The sequence below is a fragment of the Mobula hypostoma genome, chromosome 24, assembly GCF_963921235.1.
Source record: "Mobula hypostoma chromosome 24, sMobHyp1.1, whole genome shotgun sequence".
In the NCBI taxonomy this organism is placed as follows: Eukaryota; Metazoa; Chordata; class Chondrichthyes; order Myliobatiformes; family Myliobatidae; genus Mobula; species Mobula hypostoma.
In genome coordinates, this window is record NC_086120.1 from 14,716,104 (window position 1) to 14,735,807 (window position 19,704).

At 38.7% G+C, this 19,704-nt stretch overlaps 1 protein-coding gene across 5 annotated transcripts in view; it reads left to right on the forward strand.

Moving 5' to 3' along the window:
* Positions 1-19,704, forward strand: part of chaf1a (chromatin assembly factor 1, subunit A (p150)) — a 60,418-nt gene that overhangs the window by 28,626 nt on the left and 12,088 nt on the right. For 2 of the 5 annotated variants that reach the window (XM_063032431.1, XM_063032427.1), the window contains 9 exons: positions 3,611-3,658; positions 5,021-5,256; positions 6,337-6,397; positions 7,244-7,324; positions 12,968-13,197; positions 14,499-14,670; positions 15,551-15,631; positions 17,497-17,589; positions 19,074-19,314. In XM_063032431.1, coding sequence (XP_062888501.1) covers positions 3,611-3,658; positions 5,021-5,256; positions 6,337-6,397; positions 7,244-7,324; positions 12,968-13,197; positions 14,499-14,670; positions 15,551-15,631; positions 17,497-17,589; positions 19,074-19,314 — 1,243 coding nt within the window. The remainder of the gene's footprint in view (positions 1-3,610; positions 3,659-5,020; positions 5,257-6,336; positions 6,398-7,243; positions 7,325-12,967; positions 13,198-14,498; positions 14,671-15,550; positions 15,632-17,496; positions 17,590-19,073; positions 19,315-19,704) is intronic. The other 3 variants (XM_063032429.1, XM_063032430.1, XM_063032428.1) reach the window with 3 other exon arrangements.

Consider the following 19,704-nt stretch of genomic DNA (forward strand, 5'->3'; position numbering starts at 1 on the left):
GAGTACTGACCAACTGATCACAACACTAAAGGACAAGTCACAGACTGCTCACCAGGCCTTTTCTGTTCTAGATAACTGCCGAAACTTGGTTCATGTATACATCTTATTCATTCAACAACTGCTTGTGGGAGAAGAGCACTAACATTTTTAAAAAAGAGCATCAAAACTTAAAATCAAGGTGTTTATTAACTAAAAGGTACCATATGTAAGTGACTTGAGCAAGTGCATAAGGAAAGGAGCAACTTAGTGGTGACAGAGTTATTCTATATTGATATTCATATTTCCATACTGGGGGTCACATCTATTCCAACTACCACGTTAAACATATTGTATTGATAATTTTATATTTAAAACTCAACCTTTCTTTGTCTTCCATGCTTTCCCTTTTTTGAATAATGCTCCTTAATAATCTTGCTGTTAAATGGAATTGGTATTGGGTACTGAAAGCTATAACATGCCTAGATGGAAGATGAGATGCTATTCCTCAAAGTTGCATATAACATAATAAAAAGCTAAAACCAGAAGGCAGTACAGCAGAGAATTGGTGAAGGGCAAGTGGAAGTTCATAATTTGTGCACCAAACAAGCTTTCTGCTTTGTAGTGACCCAATCCATGCTTGGCTTCTCCAGTGTAGAGGACAGTACATCACGTGCACTGAAAGCAATACCAAGTTGGGTGTGCAAAATATTGTCAGTTGTGTCCCTAGTCATTGGGAAAGGAAGAATATGATGTGCTGCATCTCTGCGAAGATGTTTTGAGAAGTAAAGTAGGCCCTTTCCTACTTAAAAGACAATGGGGAAAGTTAACCAAGGAAGCAGATTGAATAGTTTACATTGCTGATTGGAAGGGAATGTGGTGGTATCATATTGAAAATGGAAGCAAGTGCAAACTGTTGAACATGGCAGTTTGTGGTACAGAAGGAGAGTACAAGGAGGACACTTCCTTTTTCCCCACCCAACCTGGGCAGGGAGAGGGTAAGAACTGAATTGCAGGAAATCTTGAGTTCTGTTTGTGAGTCATCTTCTCCTGTGTAGAGGAAATCATAATTAAGGGAATAGCTGTCTTGGAAACTGGCGAATTAGATGTTGTTATTCTGATGGACCCACGGGTGTTGAGAAAATTGAATGAAGTACTTGCAGGAAGCTATAAGAGAAAGTGTATGCCACTTTTCAGTCTTTCAGTCTTTTTCAAAAAGATACAATGTCTTCAAAAAGGCAACATGATATGCTTGTTAAGGTAAATCTAGAAATGAAACACTATTTTCAAATGTTATAGAAAATATGGGCCACTTTTAGGTAACTGTATAGCCTTTTACCTGCTGCTTTCTCATACATTTAAGATTAATTTTGGAAGTGGATTGTAAGCAGAATCACACTAACATTTCTAAAAGTCATGTATCCAATTGCTTTTATTTCACATGCTTAATTGTATTACCTGATTAGTTTATTCTTATTTATAATTCAAGTAGATGCTGAAACAGATTGCTAAATACAATATCTCTGCTATTAGCATTACTGTTGTTTATTAATGAATTCTCATCTTTGAGCTTGACGTTCTTTGTCACTAAGATTTGCTCCTGCTTCCTGATGAATTCTAATCTGTTGCCTACTTTCTATCTTCAAGTTTCTAAATTAAGTACTCCTTTCTGAGTATGATGCAGTTGGTGGTGCCAAGATGAACAGCGGTACCCTTTTCTTAAAGCTTGTGTTATGTGGCGTATGAAATTGAAAACCTGGCTCAATTTCAGGCATCTTTTGAAATTCAAAAGAAGTGTCTAAAGAAGAAAACATTTAAATTTGACTTGTGATTTATAGCAAAATGAGAAAGGATTATAATATGTAAAGTGACAGCATTCCGTTATATAGAAGTAATTAACAGTTTAGTAATTTAATGGAATTCTATCATCTTCAGCAAAATCTTAACTGGTGTGCTCTTCGTCCAACAGTATTGCCTCAGCCAGCTTTAAAATTCATGCATGGCTAACCTTTATACAGCTGGTCTTCATGGTAATTTAGCTGAGAGAATGAGTTTTTTGTCCTAAGTGCTTCTCTTGGATCAGAGGAAGAAGTGCTTTTTGATTTCCCTTCTTCTCTCTCCTCCCCCCCCCCCCCCAATAATTCATCATTCATTTGCTTTGAAAATAAGGTGTACAATATAAAGTTAATTATAAAGTTACTTTGCTCATTGGTGTCTTCCCTCTTGGTAGAACATCATGGAAATCATGATCTCCCTTAGCTTGTTTGCCTGTTTTTATTTTTAATTGTTTCGGTATGTCCTTTTACCTAACCAGTTGAACATCACCAAGCACTTGATCTCTGGTCTGTGTCGAACTAATTAATCTCTTTAAAGAATGAAGCAAGTAGGAAGTGTGCACGTCTTGTAATATCTTCACAGGTTTTTAAAATTCTATCCTTGGAGATAGATATTCTTTCCTGGTAGTTATGAGCATTCTTATTCTGAACTGTTTTAGAAGGGGCACTTGGTGTAATTGTGATTCTTAGGACCTTAGTTAACTTATAGAAAAGGTAGCATTTGGTTAATGACCATTCCAGCTATTGGAACTAAGTGATGTGATTCGGTATCTCTTGGATATAGATGTAAATCCAGTTGGAACTGCTTGGCAATTACCAGGACAGAATTTAACATGCTAAGTTTGATTGATTTAAGTGCATTTTTCTGACTCTGGGCATACCCAGTCATTGCAGTCGAGCTTCAAAAGGATACTAATTTAAACCAAAGATTAATAGTTTGAAAATGCAAAGTGTTCTCCCAGTATAAAAGTAAAAAATATCCCACAGATACAGTTTAAAGGTAATTTTAAAAGATATCTTATGCATATTAAGATTTTATGTGACTTAAGTATATTTGTGACATAATCAATTGAGCTAATAAGCCAAATCTTGAATTTTTTTTTAGAAAGCCTTGAAATTCAGCTGTTAAAAATACTAGAAACGGTAGTAATACCTAAGGGAGAAAAAAGGTTCATCAGTAAGATTTCTTGGTTTTAAGACGTGTTTTGCATTTCACTAGTCCCGAGTCAATACTCACTAAAGGCTGAAGATTCATGCCCAGTGTGGTGATAATAGCAGTTGGCATTGATTCTATATACTGTGGCTTATTAAAATCCAAGCATTTCACTGAAATATCCTAATACTGTTCATACTTAAATGTATAGATGTTAGTTTGTGGGCATAATAGTGCACAACTAGATTTTTTCCAAAAAAAAACGCACAAGATCACCTCCAACAATTTGACTTTGAAACTGCTTTTTTCTGAAAATGATAAAATTCACATTTTGACCCTAGGTTAAATATTACAATTTATAACCTTTTTTTTAAAATCTTCTATGTATTTGTAAATAGTTCAAAGAATTTGAAGTTTAACAATGAAGATCTGAATATTTTGTCAATTAGTTTGGCTTTGCAATCTATTTGTAATCTCAAATTATTAAAAAATTTTGATGTTTTGCTACTGTGCATGTTCAAAAAGATAGAGTGCATGCTACTTAAAACTGATCAATTTGTTTCTGTGCAATAATGTACACGATTATTTTATTTCTATGCTCTATAAAGGCTTCTTGTGATTTTTTTTTAAAATTTGTTTCATGCAGATCTCTCAGACTCCCAAGGTGCAAGGCAAGAGAGCTCTGCAGCAGCAGGTATTTTGATATATCAGCTGTTAGTATTGAGTTGTATCTCAATTTTGCTGTTAACTTTCTGCTGTATTTTCCTCTTTCCTGAGTACTTTGTGTTGTATTAGTAGTCCTGTAGTATCTGGTCTTGGGCAATCAAACTGATGCTATTGAGAGGATTGTTGCAGATAATGGGCAGGTTTGCGTAGCTTTTATTCTACCTGTATAAAATTATCATTTCGATTGAAGGTTCTTCAATGTCTATTTTGGAAATTTGCCAAACTGAAAGAAAATTATACTTGAAGAAGGCTAAAGGCAACCCATTAGGGAATGTTGCAGTACGCAGTATTTGTATATCTTGCATGACGCCAACGATATTCTCATTCAGTAAAAGAAAATCTGCATTATAATGCCTTCATGATTTTTGACCTTTTCTATGATGTCTGAATGTAGCATTCAAGCCATACTCTTTTACAGAGGCTGCATAACCCTGAAGACTGTCTCTGGAATAATGTTGCTTGCTTCCTTTGTATTGGGAAGAACAATGTTGGCACAACGGAATTTTTGATAGGAAAAATAAATTGAAGCAAAACACACACAGACACACACCTACCTAGCTGGAGGAGCTCAGCATGTCAGACAGCATCTATGGAAATGAATGAAAATTCAACATTTTTGGCCAAGAACCTTCTTCAGGACTGGAAAGGAAGGGAGAAGCCACCAGAATAAAAAGATGGAAGGAGGATAGCTAGAAAGAGATATTGGCAACATTTGATTAAGTAAATTAAAATTATTTTCATTTACTTGTAGCTTTTTGGTGCAATTAACAAGGAACATTAAGGTGCACTTTAAGGCTTAATCATATCTACAATAACAAGTTTCTTACTCTACCTGCACTCGATCTGCCTTTTTGAGAAGTCATTTTTGTACCACAATGATACTAGATTACACTAATTTTGCATGGATAAAGAGAAATGAAACCAAAGGTCAAAGTGTGGGGATTAAAGGAAACTAGTAAAAAAATTTGGCTTTTGCATTGGCCATTTTTCTCTTGAACTGAGCACTAATTTACCTTGCAGTTGGAACTTCCCATATTTTGTGCAATGTTCTTTACATTGAAAAACTCGTAAATCACAGTTCTCGGGTATATGATCTCCATATTCTTTTAGAACATGTCAGGTGTTTTTTCTAGTAGCTGTTCCTAAATGCAGCAAAGTGGCAGATACTGAATCGAAGTTTTTTTGTGGGGGGGGAATCAAGAAAATTCTCTTTTTATTTACATGATTACAAAAGCAAAATAGCTAAAATAGTTATCTTCAAGTTATCTTTAAGCATTTTAGAACCAACTTTGAAACATTTTCTTTAACAGAGTTGATAATTTTCTTGTAGCAGCGTGAAGAGAAACGACAAAAGCTTAAATTACAAAAAGAAGAGCGGGAACGTGCAAGAGAGGAGGCCAGACTTGCCAAAGAACGTGCAAAAGAAGAAGCAAAGAGAAAAAAGGATGAGGAAAAAGAACAGAAGGACAAGGAGAGGAAAGAGAAAAAAGAAAAAGAAGAAAAGGAGAAAGCAGAGAGATTAAGATTAAAAGAGGAAAAACGGAAAGAAAAACAAGATGCATTAGAGTATGTAACTTTCTTCCCATCCTTGTCACTTATTGTAGTTATTTTGTGGGAGTAACTTGTTTTATAAAATTCATCGTCATGCATGTTCCTGGCTCAATCCTAGAATACATTGCTTTAGGATTGATTTAGTCCAAAATGCTCTACAACTGTGATCTATGTATCACTTTAGGACTTCCAAGAGTTTATAAAATTAAATCAAAATTTTCAGCTTTTGATACATGAATAGAGCCTTGTTTTGGAATCTATAGTTATCTGAAATGTGACTATTCTGTCAGGCAGCTGTATGCAATTTAGTTTACATAATTTCACTGTGAAGGGGATATGTTTAAATTCTTTCCTAGGTTGAATAGTACAGATGTTTAGACATTTTAAAGGTTTGCTACGATGTTGGTGGGATTATAAGCAGGTCCACATCTGCGTTCCATTAATGCCTGTGGCATATCCTAAGAAATTATGGATGCTGTAACTTGTCTGAAAATGCATATCACTTTGCATGCTGAAAGAACAACAAATAGCAGTTAAATGTTTATGTATTTGTTTACATCCAATGTTTGATGCAGAAAAGAATTATGAACAGGAGCAAAACAGCTTCAAGTACTACCATTTTATCTGCTGTATCACTGCCTGCATGGAGGTGGTGGTTTATTTATGTGTTGTCCATAAGCCTTTGGTTTTCTATTGAAGTGGAAAATTAGGTTGTGTGTTCAGCCTGGTGCGGTTTGGACCAGTAATTTGTGGATTAGAATGTAAGCATGTTAATAGCTTCACACACAAAATACTGGAGGAACTCAGCAGGCCAGGCAGCATCTATGGAAAAGAGTACAGTTGAAGTTTTGGGCCGAGACCCTTCATCAGGACTGATGGTTGGCTGTACTCTTTCCATAGATGCTGCATGCCCTGCTGAGTTCCTCCAGCACTTTGTGTGTGTTGCTTGAATTTCTAGCATCTGCAGATTTTCTCGTTTCTGATACTAGATTTGTTATTGGTATATCATACATTTTTACATCTCTAGTATATTGGCTGAGCATTATTTGAACTTATTAATCTGTTCATGTAGATGTAAAATTTGTGATTTTACAGGGCCAAATTGGAAGAGAAGAAAAAGAAGGAAGAGGAAAAACGGTTAAAAGAGGAAGAAAAGGCAGGCAAATTAGTATTTCTAAATTTCTTTGCTTTTCTCTAATTCAGCAGCTCTTGAAGTATAGCTACCTATAGTTCATTTTTTGATCTTCACCAAAACGTTTCTTTTCCCTAATCTTTTATATTTCCAAACAAGAAATATCCTCTCCTCTCACACTCTGTAACCTTGTTTTCAGTCTAGCAACATATAATCATGGTTTTTGTCACACATGACAAGAAGAATGGTAACTCTGAAGGGAATACTTCTGAGAGTTTGCAAAGACTAGAGAATATTGTTCATGAGTGGAGAGTGGCTAGATTAGCATTGATTTTCATTCGTGTAGGAGTCTACTGAAAATACCAATGCAATGATGCACAAGGTGTGAAGTTAAGTTGAGGATTGGACAGGAAGAACCTGTTTTCCCATTTTGCATGGAGTACATACGTTTAATATAATTAGTGGAAGGTTTGGGGGGAAGAAATGCTAAATTTTCAAAGGCTAAGAGCTGGAACCAAGTTCCTGAACTGATAGTGGACAGGCAAAAATCCATATCGCACTGTATAAGAGTACCTACATAAGCATTTGATATGTTTTGATCATGGGGCTAGAGAGGGGTAGCAAATGAATGAGTTTACTAGATTTTTTTTTGGTCTGGCGCTTGTACAATGGTGCTTATTTCTGAAGTTGGGTGATTCTGTGTGAAAGCTGTCCTTGTAATTTCGATACATAAGAGTAGTTACCCTAATGTGCACTTGAAGTACTTGAGTCATTGAAAATTTTTTACAAACTAATATTAATCATAATGTAGTAGCTTTTATTTCTGCCTAATGGTGATTTCTGAAGAATGCATGTTAAATATGATTACAGCGTTTGAAGGCAGAAAAAGTAAAAGAAATTTCAGAAATAACAAGATTCTTCCGGAAACCAAAGGCTCCCCAGGCCCCTAAGGTAAACGTAAATTTTTTCAGATTTGTGTATTTCATTGTCTGAAATGCAAGCTTTCTTATACAACCCAAGTATAAAGGTCTTCTGATGACTCATTAATATACTATTTTAGTTTTGTGTTACCTTTTCTAAAAGTGTAGATTGTCTGCAGGTTTGAAAGATTTTTTTAACTCATTCCAGTTTACCTTAAGTATTGCAAGCAAGTCCTTGATATGTTATCCAGGTATGTATTTTCTTTGTGATGTGTAATTTAGAATGTTATAACCTAATAGGAATTCTGCAGTGAAAGATATCTTCGGTGTTTTCAGACTTCTGATTATGCTTTGGAGCAAGCTACAATATGCACAAACTAATTGGACTATCTTTGCAATCTGGCTTTATCTTCCTGAGGTAAAACATAACCAACTTTAGCCTTGTGACTGAAAAATAAGAGAATATAATCTAAAAATCTTGGGCAACATGCACAAAATGCTGCAGGAATTCAGTAAGTCAGGCAGCATCTATGGAGGAGAATAAACACTCAGCATGAAAGGAAAGAGGCTTAGCCAGAGTAAGAGGTTTGGGGGGTGGAGGGAAAGGAATGCAAGCTGGCAGGTGACAGGTGAGACCAAGTGAGGGGTGGAAGTGGGTGGGTTGTGTAGGGGGAGGGCGATGTAAGAAGCTGGGATGTGATAAGTGGAATAGGTAAAGAGCTGAAGGAGTAATCTAGTAGAGGATACTGGACCATGGGAGAAAAGGAAGAAGCAGGGAAACCAGAGAGAGAGGATAGTGAGAAGAGGAGGAAGAGGGTAACCAGAATGGGGAATGAAAAAAGAGGGAAAGAAGGAGTAATTACTGGAATTTAGAGAAATTTAGGGATAAATAAAGCTAATATATTTTTAAATTGATGTTCATGCCACGAGGTTGGAGGCTATCTAGATGGAATATGAGGTGTTTATCCTCCAACCTAAGTTTGGCCTCATCATGGCAATAAAGGAGGCCATAATCAAAAATGTCAAATGGGAAATTGAGTTGAAATGGTAGTCACTGGGGGATCCTGTCTTTTGTAGCAGATAGAGCGAAGGTGCCTAACAAAGCTGCTGCCCAATTCTACATCAGTTTTCATGAGTTGTAGAGGTGACTACACCGGGAGCACTGGATGCAATAGATGCCCTCAGTAGTCATGCAAGTGAAGTGTTGCTTCACCTGGAACGACTGTTTGGGGGCCCTGAATGGTGGTGAGAGAGGTGGTGTAGGGGCAGGTATATGTGACTGCTTGGAGGGAGATCGGTACAGAGGGACAAGTAAGCAAGGGAGTCACATAAGAAGCCACTCTTCCATCAATCATCTCCCAGCTTCTTAGTTCATCTCCCCTGCCCCCCCCCCCCCACCTGGCTTCAACAATCACTTGCAGGCTGGTATACTTTCCTCTCCAGCACTTACTCCTTCCTTTGCAGGCCTGATGGAAGGGTATCAACCTGAAACGTCAACTGTTTATTTCCTTCTATTGATGCTGACTGACTTGCTGAGTTCCTTGAGCATTTCCAGCATCTGTAGAACCTTTTATGCTAAAAATCTTGGAGCAAGATTAGTTAAGAAATTTTTCTTTTGACTACTCACTTCATCCTACCTTGTTTTAAACCAACAAGTTTGAATCAATACAAGGGGTACTTTAACTTTTTAAGATTTAGGTTTATAATCACGTGAAATTTGTTAATTTAGCAGCAGCAGTTCAATGCAATACATAATAAAGGAGAAAAAATAAATAAGTAAATCTTATTCAGTATACTTCATACAGTATTTGTGTATTGAATAGATTAAAAATTATGCAAAAAAACAAATATTTTAAAACTTTAGTTTCTAGAAAACCAGTAACTAATGGAAACATGTAAATACTTAAATAATAAAGAGCTTGGACAGTAAAATCTTAAAGATGGGTGGGGGGGGAATCGCTTTTGTATGCATAGGTAAGATGGTAGAATTTGTAAATGTGAAATATTAGCACCCATTTAAGAAGAAAAGGAGATGGTAGTACCAACTAACAAGGTAAGTATAGCTGATGCAAGAAAATGATCAAGGTGTCAACTAAACTTGCTAATGAAGAACCAAACGTTGAAAGCTTGAAATTAACTAATTAAACTGGGAATGGTTTCAAGTGGATCATTTGACTGGTCATGCTGACCTGTAATTATCACGTGCAATTAGTTAATATGCCATTCACAATGTTCCACTTTATAGTATGTTAATATTCGCAAATAATGCATATAACTACATAACAATTACAGCACAGAAACAGGCCATCTCGGCCCTTCTAGTCCGTGCCGAATGTTTGCTTTCGGGCAACATCTGCCGTCGATTTACATGTATTTCCCAGACACTTGGTATAAATACTGCTTATTTTGGGAAAATTCCGTTCTACTACCTGATTAATTTTGTAATTAATTCCTCTGTCAGTTGGCAGATTCTGATCTGGTGCTGTCCTCTTATTCATCTTTAATTCTATTGTTAATGCTGATGAATGATCTCAAGACTAAAGGCTGATCTATACTTCTATGTCAAATGTATGGCGTAGCCGCGAACCCTACACTGTACTCTATGCAAACCCTACGCTGTAGCCTAACGCACACCTCTCCCAAAGTGTAACTACACGTCACAGCAACGCAGACCGAAACAACTGTGATTGATCCGCTTGTTAGCATCACATTTCCTCCTACGCTGCAATAGCTTCCCATTGGGCGACTGAAGGGCAGGGAAGGAACTCTGGCTGCAATGCTTTCCATAAGCTTTACAGACCTCCGAAATTATGGAAGACACGTTTCGCTTTTACGAAAGACCTATATTAGTACCCGTTTTCGTTAACTGAAAGAGGATTTTCGCTTTTACAGAAAAAGACGCTCGCTTTAAACTTGTTTACCCTGAGAAAGACTACCATGACCATGAAGCCTTGCACGGGCAGGTGTGTGCGCATGTGTGTACATGCCATTTTTAAAAATTTTTTTCGACAAATCGATTTTGGCTCAAAATTCCTAATTCTGTTAAGTGACACTACACTACATACAGAAAATTAATGCTCCTTCAGTTTCAGTCACCGTTGTTTGAAGTTTCAGTTTCTTCGTGGCATAGAAACCCCACCACCTACTAGCATTTTGGCGGTGAATTGCAGAGCGGCGCACACACCAACGCACAAGTATAAATGCTCACAATGGCGTAGCCTATGGCGTAAGCTAGTATGCACAAGTATAAATCAGCCTTGACACTATTCAGTTCCCTTATGTGGAAGCAGATCCTTTTGTGCACACTGCTTTCCTTTGCCTTTGAAACATTGCCATTGTCCTCTGGTCAACATTCTTGGGCAGCTACTGCTGATCATTTTGTACTCTTTTTTTTCAGCAATTGGTTAGGTAACAACCCACCTCTCCAAAGATTATAACTACCTGTTCCTGAATTTTAATCTCCCAAGTTCTTCAGAGGCTTTGTTGGTCCACGAGGTATGATGGTCACTTGCTCACTTCTTCAGTGAATGCGCAGGATCTTGAATCAACAGGATCTCCTACCAGTATGTCAAAACATAGAACATAGAATATTACAGCACAGTACAGGCCCTTTGGCCCACAATGTTGTGCTGACCCTCAAACCCTACCTCCCATATAACCCCACACCTTAAATTCCTCCATATACCTGTCTAGTAATCTCTTAAATTTCACTAGTGTATCTGCCTCCACCACTGACTCAGTGCATTCCATGCACCAACCACTCTGAGTTATAAAAAAAAACCTTACTCTAATATCCTCCTTGAACTTCCCACCCCTTACCTTAAAGCCATGTCCTCTTGTATTGAGCAGTGGTGCTCTGGGGAAGAGGTGCTGGCTATCCACTCTCCTCTATGTATACCTCTATCATGTCTCCCCTCATCCTCCTGCTCTCCAAAGAGTAAAGCCCTAGCTCCCTTAATCTCTGATCATAATCCATACTCTCTAAACCAGGCAGCATCCTGGTAAATCTCCTTTGTACCCTTTCCAATGCTTTCACATCCTTCCTATAGTGAGGTGAACAGAACTGGACACAGTACTCCAAGTAACACACATCAAAGTTGCTGGTGAACGCAGCAGGCCAGGCAGTATCTCTAGGAAGAGGTACAGTCAACGTTTCAGGCGGAGACCCTTCATCAGGACTAACTGAAGGAAGAGTTAGAGATTTGAAAGTGGGAGGGGGAGGGAGAGATCACAAATGATAGGAGAAGACAGGAGGGGGAGGGACAGTACTCCCAAGTGTGGCCTAACCAGGGTTTTATAGAGCTGCATCATTACCTCGAGACTCTTAAACTCTCCCTTGACTTATGAAAGCTAACACCCCATAAGCTTTCTTAACTAACCTATCTACCTGTGAGGCAACTTTCAGGGATCTGTGGACATGTACCCGCAGATCCCTCTGCTCCTCCACACTACCAAGTATCCTGCCATTTACTTTGTACTCTGCCTTGGAGTTTGTCCTTCCAAAGTGTACCACCTCACACTTCTCCGGGTTGAACTCCATCTGCCACTTCTCAGCCCACTTCTGCAACCTATCAATGTCTCTCTGCAATCTTCGACAATCCTCTACACTATCTACAATACCACCAACCTTTGTGTCGTCTGCAAACTTGCCAACCCACCCTTTTACCCCCACATCCAGGTTGTTAATAAAAATCACAAAAAGTAGAGGTCCCAGAACCGATCCTTGTGGGACACCACTAGTCACAATCTTCCAATCAGAATGTACTCCCTCCACCACCACCCTCTGCCTTCTGCAGGCAAGCCAATTCTGAATCCACCTGGCCAAACTTCCCTGGATTCCATGCCTTCTGACCTTCTGAATAAGCCTACCGTGTGGAACCTTGTCAAATGCCTTACTAAAATCCATATAGATCACCTCCACTGCACTACCCTCATCTATATGCCTGGTCACCTCCTCAAAGAACTCTATCAGGCTTGTTAGACATGATCTGCCCTTCACAAAGCCATGTGGACTGTCCCTGATCAGACCATGATTCTCTAAATGCCCATTGATCCTATCTCTAAGAATCTTTTCCAGCAGCTTTCCCCCCACAGACGTAAGGCTCACTGGTCTATAATTACCCGGACTATCCCTACTACCTTTCTACCTTTTTTGAACAAGGAGACAACAATCCTCCAGTACCATTCCCATGGACAACGAGGGCATAAAGATCCTAGCCAGAGGCTCAGCAATCTCTTCTCTCGCCTCGTGGAGCACCCTGGGGAATATTCCATCAGGCCCCGGGGACTTATAACTAAACTAAAATGATCTGTGTATATTGTGAACCTTATCCCGTCACGCAACTTGATTTGCAGCATTTAATCCTTTGGATTGACTTTCGTAAAGCATTCCTCCTAATCTCTGGGATAGAATTCAGTTCACCGTTATGCTTATTTTGATGCTATTCTTATTGGGTCCTTTTACTTACTTAACTATCTACCTTTCTTTCTTGCTTGGGCTTCCCTCTTTAAATTGAGTTTGTGTTTTGTGAGTAAGCAGCCGTACTTGCCTTAATATTAGAATGGTAGTGCATGAAAACTGAATACTTGGATAATAGTAACGCTACTGCAAATACTGCCACTGTATATGTCAATCCATTATACACCTGTAACCAAAAATCTATTTCTTCCATAGACTCTTGCTGGATCCTGTGGAAAGTTTGCTCCTTTTGAAATCAAAGAACACATGGTCCTTGCTCCAACGAGTCGGATATACTTGGATCAAGAAGTACTTGAGCAATTAGATGAATTGCTGGAACATCAGAGTTTCAGTTCCAATTACTTCAAAGAAATGCACAAGAAGAAGCCTCGAACATCTGGCCCTACAAGTCCAAGAATAAGCATCACTGAAGGTAGTTCGTGCAGGTAAAAATACTGTATTTTTCAGAATTTCCTTTTATAATGAACTGGTAGGAATAGGGATAGATAATGTGCAGACAAATGAAATAATATATATTATACATAGACCCAATAGAGGTGTATAAGATGATGAGAGGCATTGATCATGTGGATAGTCGGAGGCTTTTTCCCAGGGTGGAAATGGCTAGCACGAGGGCACAGTTTTAAGGTGCTTGGAAGTAGGTACAGAGGAGATATCAGGGTTAAGTTTTTTACACAGAGTGGTGGGTGCATGGAATGGGCTGCTGGCGATAGTGGTGGAGGCAATGATAGGATCTTTTAAGAGACTCCTGGGCAGGTGTATGGAGCTCAGAAAAATAGAGGGCTGTGGGTAACCCTAAGTAATTTCTCAGGTAAGGACATGTTCGGCACAGCTTTGTGGGCCGAAGGGCCTGTGTTGTAGGTTTTCTATGTTTCTATAATGGAATGGCAGAGCAGACTCAATGGGCTGAATAGCCTAATTCTGCTCCTGTGTCTTTTGGATATAAAATTATCTTTCCCCTTCTCACAGTTAACTTTGGCCAGTCTGCTCACGTCATTGTTTCATGAAGACATCCCTCCTCCTAGATTTCTTTTCTGAATTACCAGTAGTCTGTTGAGTTCGAGTAGTCCTTCTATCTGTGTGTGTTGAACTGGTCCACGATTGAATCTGATTGGTTACCCTTGCTTAATTCCAAAACTAGTCTCCTCTTCCGGTAGTATCTTTGTGATGCCTCTTGTATATGTGTATTGCATTTCTTTCATTCGCTATTTTTGTAAAGCTGTATGTTCTGCCATAAAATAAATCTCAAAGCCATGATTCTATTTCTTATACTATTGCTAAATTTGCTGCTGATTTGGGGTGGAGGAGTGCAATTTAATAGAAAGGAAGCTCGAGGCTGAGCAACTTAATATCTTTACTGTGAGTCAAGTGACAAATGATGGGAATTGGCTTGTTCCAGGCTTTTATGCTATTTGTTACATGCGTAATTCTAAAATGAACTTCAGATTTTTTTTCAGAAGTATTAAAATAGAATAAAAACATCAGCAATATTGGTATATTTTGTAAAACTCAGTTTAACCTGAGACAATTAGTTTAATTTGTATGCTGGAAATCTTCCCTGAATTACAAGCAGATGTTAGCCAAAGTTTACTGCTAAGAATATAAGATGAAGTTTTGTGTATGGATAAGGTTTGGGGTCACAATAATTGGACTATTTAAATAGGTTTATAGAGTAGGTGATCCATGTTCACTTCCAACTTGGTAATAATTTTACATTTTCTTTAAGCAGTGATGTGATAGTGATAGACACTAATTCAAGTAGTGGAACCATTGATAAGAGGAAATTTTGCAGAATGAAGTTGCTACAATTTCATGAAAATCATCGCCCTGCCTATTGGGGAACCTGGCAGAAGAAGAGTGCAAAGGTGAAATCTCGGAATCCATTTGCTAAGGATGAGGTAAGGAAGCTGGTGTAGAAAATAATATGATGCAAGGTGTATTATGGTTCTCTTAAAATTCCCAAGCTTTTAGCAATAAAAGATAATGCTGAGCACTATTGAAAATTGCCATTTTGTTTTCCTTATATTGTTAATTCAGCTGGACTATAATACAATGGTTAATAATCTGAACTATGAAAAAGATCTAGTGCTTTCCTGCATATGTGGTGAATAAATTCTTGTGCTTCCATCAGGATACAGGCATCAATTTTAACTGATGTTTTGATGACCAGCTCTGCCATCTTCCTTGATGAAGATAGCAGAGTTTGTCATCGAAATGGTGGTTAAAGTACATACCTGGACCTGCCTAAAACCCCGAGAAGAGTTCATTAGTCTGAACTATGCTTGCTGATAACATTTGTAGCATTTGCCATATTCCAATGAGTATGTGCAGCAACATTAGTAAAGAGTGGTGAACTGTTATAATAGTGCACAAGGGAGTAAATACTTTGCATGTGAAATTAAATATTGGGGTGTTTTGAACCAATTAGACCATTTCTGTGCATCTCTTTGAACAGACAGCCCTCATTGTGGCCATTCAAGTTATGGAAATTCACATTTGCAGAATTCTCAAATCTACCCAAAAAAATTGAAGTATTGAATAGAATTCATTTAAGGAATTTATGTGGGGCAAAAACATATACAAAATGTGAAATAAACATTTTATCAGTTCTTATTTTTAGTTGCTTAGTACCATGTGACAGTATTATTTGGATAGGATGTCAGCTCAGTGATGGAGCTATCAGTCATGGCTGAGTCCTTCCTTTGCATGTAACAAGATGAAGCATTTAAAGTTACCCTTTTAACTCTCCAGAGTATAAATGTTATTTTGCTCCTACAGCAGTTATTGGATTATGAAGTGGACAGTGATGATGAATGGGAGGAAGAAGAACCCGGCGAATCTCTGTCCCACAGTGAAGGGGTTAGTGCAGATGTTTTAATGTCATTTAATGATGTCTTAATAAATTCATTAATATTTAATCATGGTCAAAGTTTTGATGTAATTGGAGAATCTGCAATTCAAAATGTTCATGTGTTAAGGAACAACTTTTTATATGTTTTCCATTTCATACTGGTAAATAATAGAAATGCTCAGGATTGGAAAGGCCATAATGGTTCGTCTTGCTGACCTCTGCACTTTTTCAAAGCTATTCTGCATACCGGTTCTTTAGTTAACTCTGCAATTGCATATAAGTAGTTGCGCTAGAAAACCCCTCTGCAAAATGAGATAATAGGTTAAAAAGCAGTTCTTTAGTGAAATGCCTTGATGTTCTGAAGATGAAAAATACAAATACCTAATTTTTTTTGTTATTGCTGTATCCACTTTTGTAATACTTCTGTTTTTGTACATTTATCAATTGTTATTGGAAAAACAGTTTTTCAGTAAGATTTTGTGTGTTCTTGAATGGATTTCATAGTGTTTCTTTGTTTCGTGGCTGCCTATAGGAGGACGATCTAAGTTGTATTCTGTCTGCATACTTTGATAATAAATGTACTTTGAATCTTTGAAGTAGTCATCCTACATTTGTCTCCTGTTTATACCATGTGTAGAGATTGACAAAGGAGATAGCTTTTAAAGACCCCTTCTATGTGGAAAATTTGTATCATGGAAGTTATGGTAAGCCACAAGTAAGGGAATAGTTCTTGTATTTAAAAACAAAAAAAAACAGCAGGCTGAAAACTGAAATGCAACAATGGGAGCATTTGAAGGACAAAACTTCAGCATGGTTATGTAATGTATGCACCAGGGATTTTTCCCCACACTTTATTGATCTACAGTAGGTTTATAGGAATAAACCTGATTGAATGTAAACATCTTTCCCTCTCTCTCCCACCCCCTCACCATCCCTTCCCACCAATCTCCCTCCCGGCACTTATCCTTGTAAGTGGAGCTACACATTCCCTTACACTTCCTCCCTCACCACTATTCAGGGCCCCAGACAGTCCTTCCAGGTGAGGCGACACTTCACCTGTGAGTCGGCTGGGGTGATATACTGCGTCCGGTGCTCCCGATGTGGCCTTCTATATATTGGCGAGACCCGACGCAGACTGGGAGACCGCTTTGCTGAACACCTACGCTCTGTCCGCCGGAGAAAACAGGATCTCCCAGTGGCCACTCGTTTTAAATCCACATCCCATTCCCATTCTGATATGTCTTTCCATGGCCTCCTCTACTGTCAAGATGAAACCACACTCAGGTTGGAGGAACAACACCTTATATTCCATCTGGGTAGCCTCCAACCTGATGGCATTGAACATTGACTTCTCTATCTTCTGTTAATGCCCCTCCTCCCCTTCTTACCCCATCCCTTATTTATTCCCCCCCCCCGCTTTTTCTCTTTTTTTTTCTCCCTCTGTCCCTCTCACTGTAACCCCTTGCCTGCTCTCCATCAACTGGGCTCCCCTCCCCTTTCTTTCTCCCTAGGCCTCCTGTCCAATGATCCTCTCCCTTCTCCAGCCTTGTATCCGTTTTGCCAATCAACTTTCCAGCTCTTTGCTTTATCTCTATCCCTCCCTCTCCCATCTTCTCCTATCATTTTGGATCTCCCCCTCCCCTTCCCACTTTCAAATCTCTTACTAGCTCTTCTTTCAGTTAGTCCTGATGAAGGGTCTCGGCCCGAAACGTCGACTGTACCTCTTCCTAGAGATGCTGCCTGGCCTGCTGCGTTCACCAGCACTTTTTGTGTGTGTTGTTTAAATTTCCAGCATCTGCAGATTTCCTCGTGTTTGCACGAATGTAAATATTTTTGTGTTTGATACATATCCATTATTTTATCTTTTATTTAGGATGATGATGATGAGGGAGATGATGAAGATGACGATGATGGATTTTTTGTTCCCCATGGCTATCTGTCTGAAGGAGAAGGTGCAACTGATGAGGTATGGCTTTATCGGAGGTGACTGAGCCACTGTTAACTCATTTGCCATATTGTTAACCGCACTTTTCATTTCTTGATAACTCAAATAATGGTCCTGTAGTGTAGCAGGTCCTGAAGTAAGTTTAATTTCTAGTTCATCCTAAATTTGTTGATTTAAGCTGAAGTAGAATTTGGATTTAGTGCACTATAAAGACCATAAAATATAGGAATAGAGGTAGGCCATTCAGTCCATCAAGTCTGCTCTGCCCTTCAATTCTTTCAGTCATCCCCACTCCCCTGCTTTCACCCCATACTCTGATGCCCTGGCTAATCAAGAACCTATCTATCTCTGCCTTAAATACACACGATGACTTTCCTCCACAGCTGCTCATGGCAACAAATTTCACAGACTTACCGCCCTTTGACTAAAGTAATTTCTCCGCATCTCTGTTCTAAATGGACGTCCTAAAGTCATGTCCTCTTGTCCTAGACTCCCCTACTATGGGAAATAACTTTACCATATCTAAACCGTTCAGGGCTTCTAACATTTGGAAAGTTTCTATGAGATCCCCCCCTCCATTCTCCTGAACTCCGGGGAATACAGCCCAAGAGCTGCTAGACGTTCCTCATACGGTAACCCTTTCATTCCTGGAATCATTCTCATGAATCTTCTCCAATGTCAGTATATCATTTCTAAAATAAGGAGCCCAAAACTGCACACAATACTCCAAACGTGGTCCCACGAGTGCCTTGTAGGGCCTCAACAACACAGCCCTGCTCTTATATTCTATATCCCTAGAAATGAATGCCAATATTGCATTTGCCTACTTCAAAAATGTCTCAACCTGGAAGTTAACCTTTAGGGTATCCTGTACAAGGACTCCCAAGTCCCTTTGCATCTCTGCATTTTGAATTCTCTCCCCATCTAAATAATAGTCTGCTCGTTTATTTCTTCCACCAAAGTGCATGACCATACACTTTCAAACAATTGTATTTCATTTGCCACTTTGCCCATTCTCCTAAACTATCTAAATCTCTGCAGGCTCTCGTTTCCTCAACACTACCCGCTCCTCCACCTGTCTTTGTATCATCAGTAATTTTGGCCACAAATCCATTAATCCCGTAGTCTAAATCATTGATGTACATCATAAAAAGCAGCGGTCCCAACCCCGACCCCTGTGGGTCATAACTAGAATAATTGCATGAGAAGAAATTGATGAGTTTGGCGTGGATGTCTCGCTGGTATGGTCAATGATTTGTGTAAGTAAACTACTGATTGAGATAGAAGTAAGTTCCCTATGCAGACCATAACTTTTTTTTTCTCCTTCCTACTCTTAAGTTCTTTGATTTGAAAATTCAATGCACTTAAAGGTTCTTCCCTGGCCTGCCTTGCCCCTGAGGTTGGGGAACAATAACATGTAGATACATTGCCTCTGTGGTGAATTCTGTTTAAATTAATGATTCTTCTAGAAATAGCAGGTTGAGTTTAATTTTTCCTTCATCCAGGAGGGGGAAAATCCTGAAAAGCAGAAAATCCGTCAGCGGATGAAAGCAAAGGAATGGGACGAGTTGATGAAAGGAAAGAAATTTCAAGTGTTGCAGCCCACCCTACTTGGATGTTTTTGGGAGATTGACGGTGATGTGTTAAATGACTCCTCCATGAAGACACTTCAACAGTTTTCAATTCACATGATCGAAGATGAGCAGACGCAGGAAACGCACAATGGGACATTAAAAGAAGAACAAAGTAAGGGGCCAATCTATCTAGAATTCAGAATGCTCTGAACATTAGCTCTTTTTAATTGAAATATTGTAGCAATTATTAAACTTGGTCTCTGAGCACTAATAAATTGAAATTTACAGCAATTTATACCACTGTAGTGGCCTGCTAGTGTTGTAGTTAGATTGCTGATGATCATTTACCAGATAGTGCATGGACTGTATTTGTGAAATAACTCTTTGGCATGCTTAAATATTAACGAATGCTGAGGCACTAAAACCTAGAACTTCCAAAAAAAATCACCCATCATTTCTGCACTAATAGGCTGACAGCAAGGTATCAAAAGCCCATGTTAGATGGGTTGAGCTGTTTTAATTGTAGTGTTAATTCAGTTAACTGGAATAATAGGAGAAACTC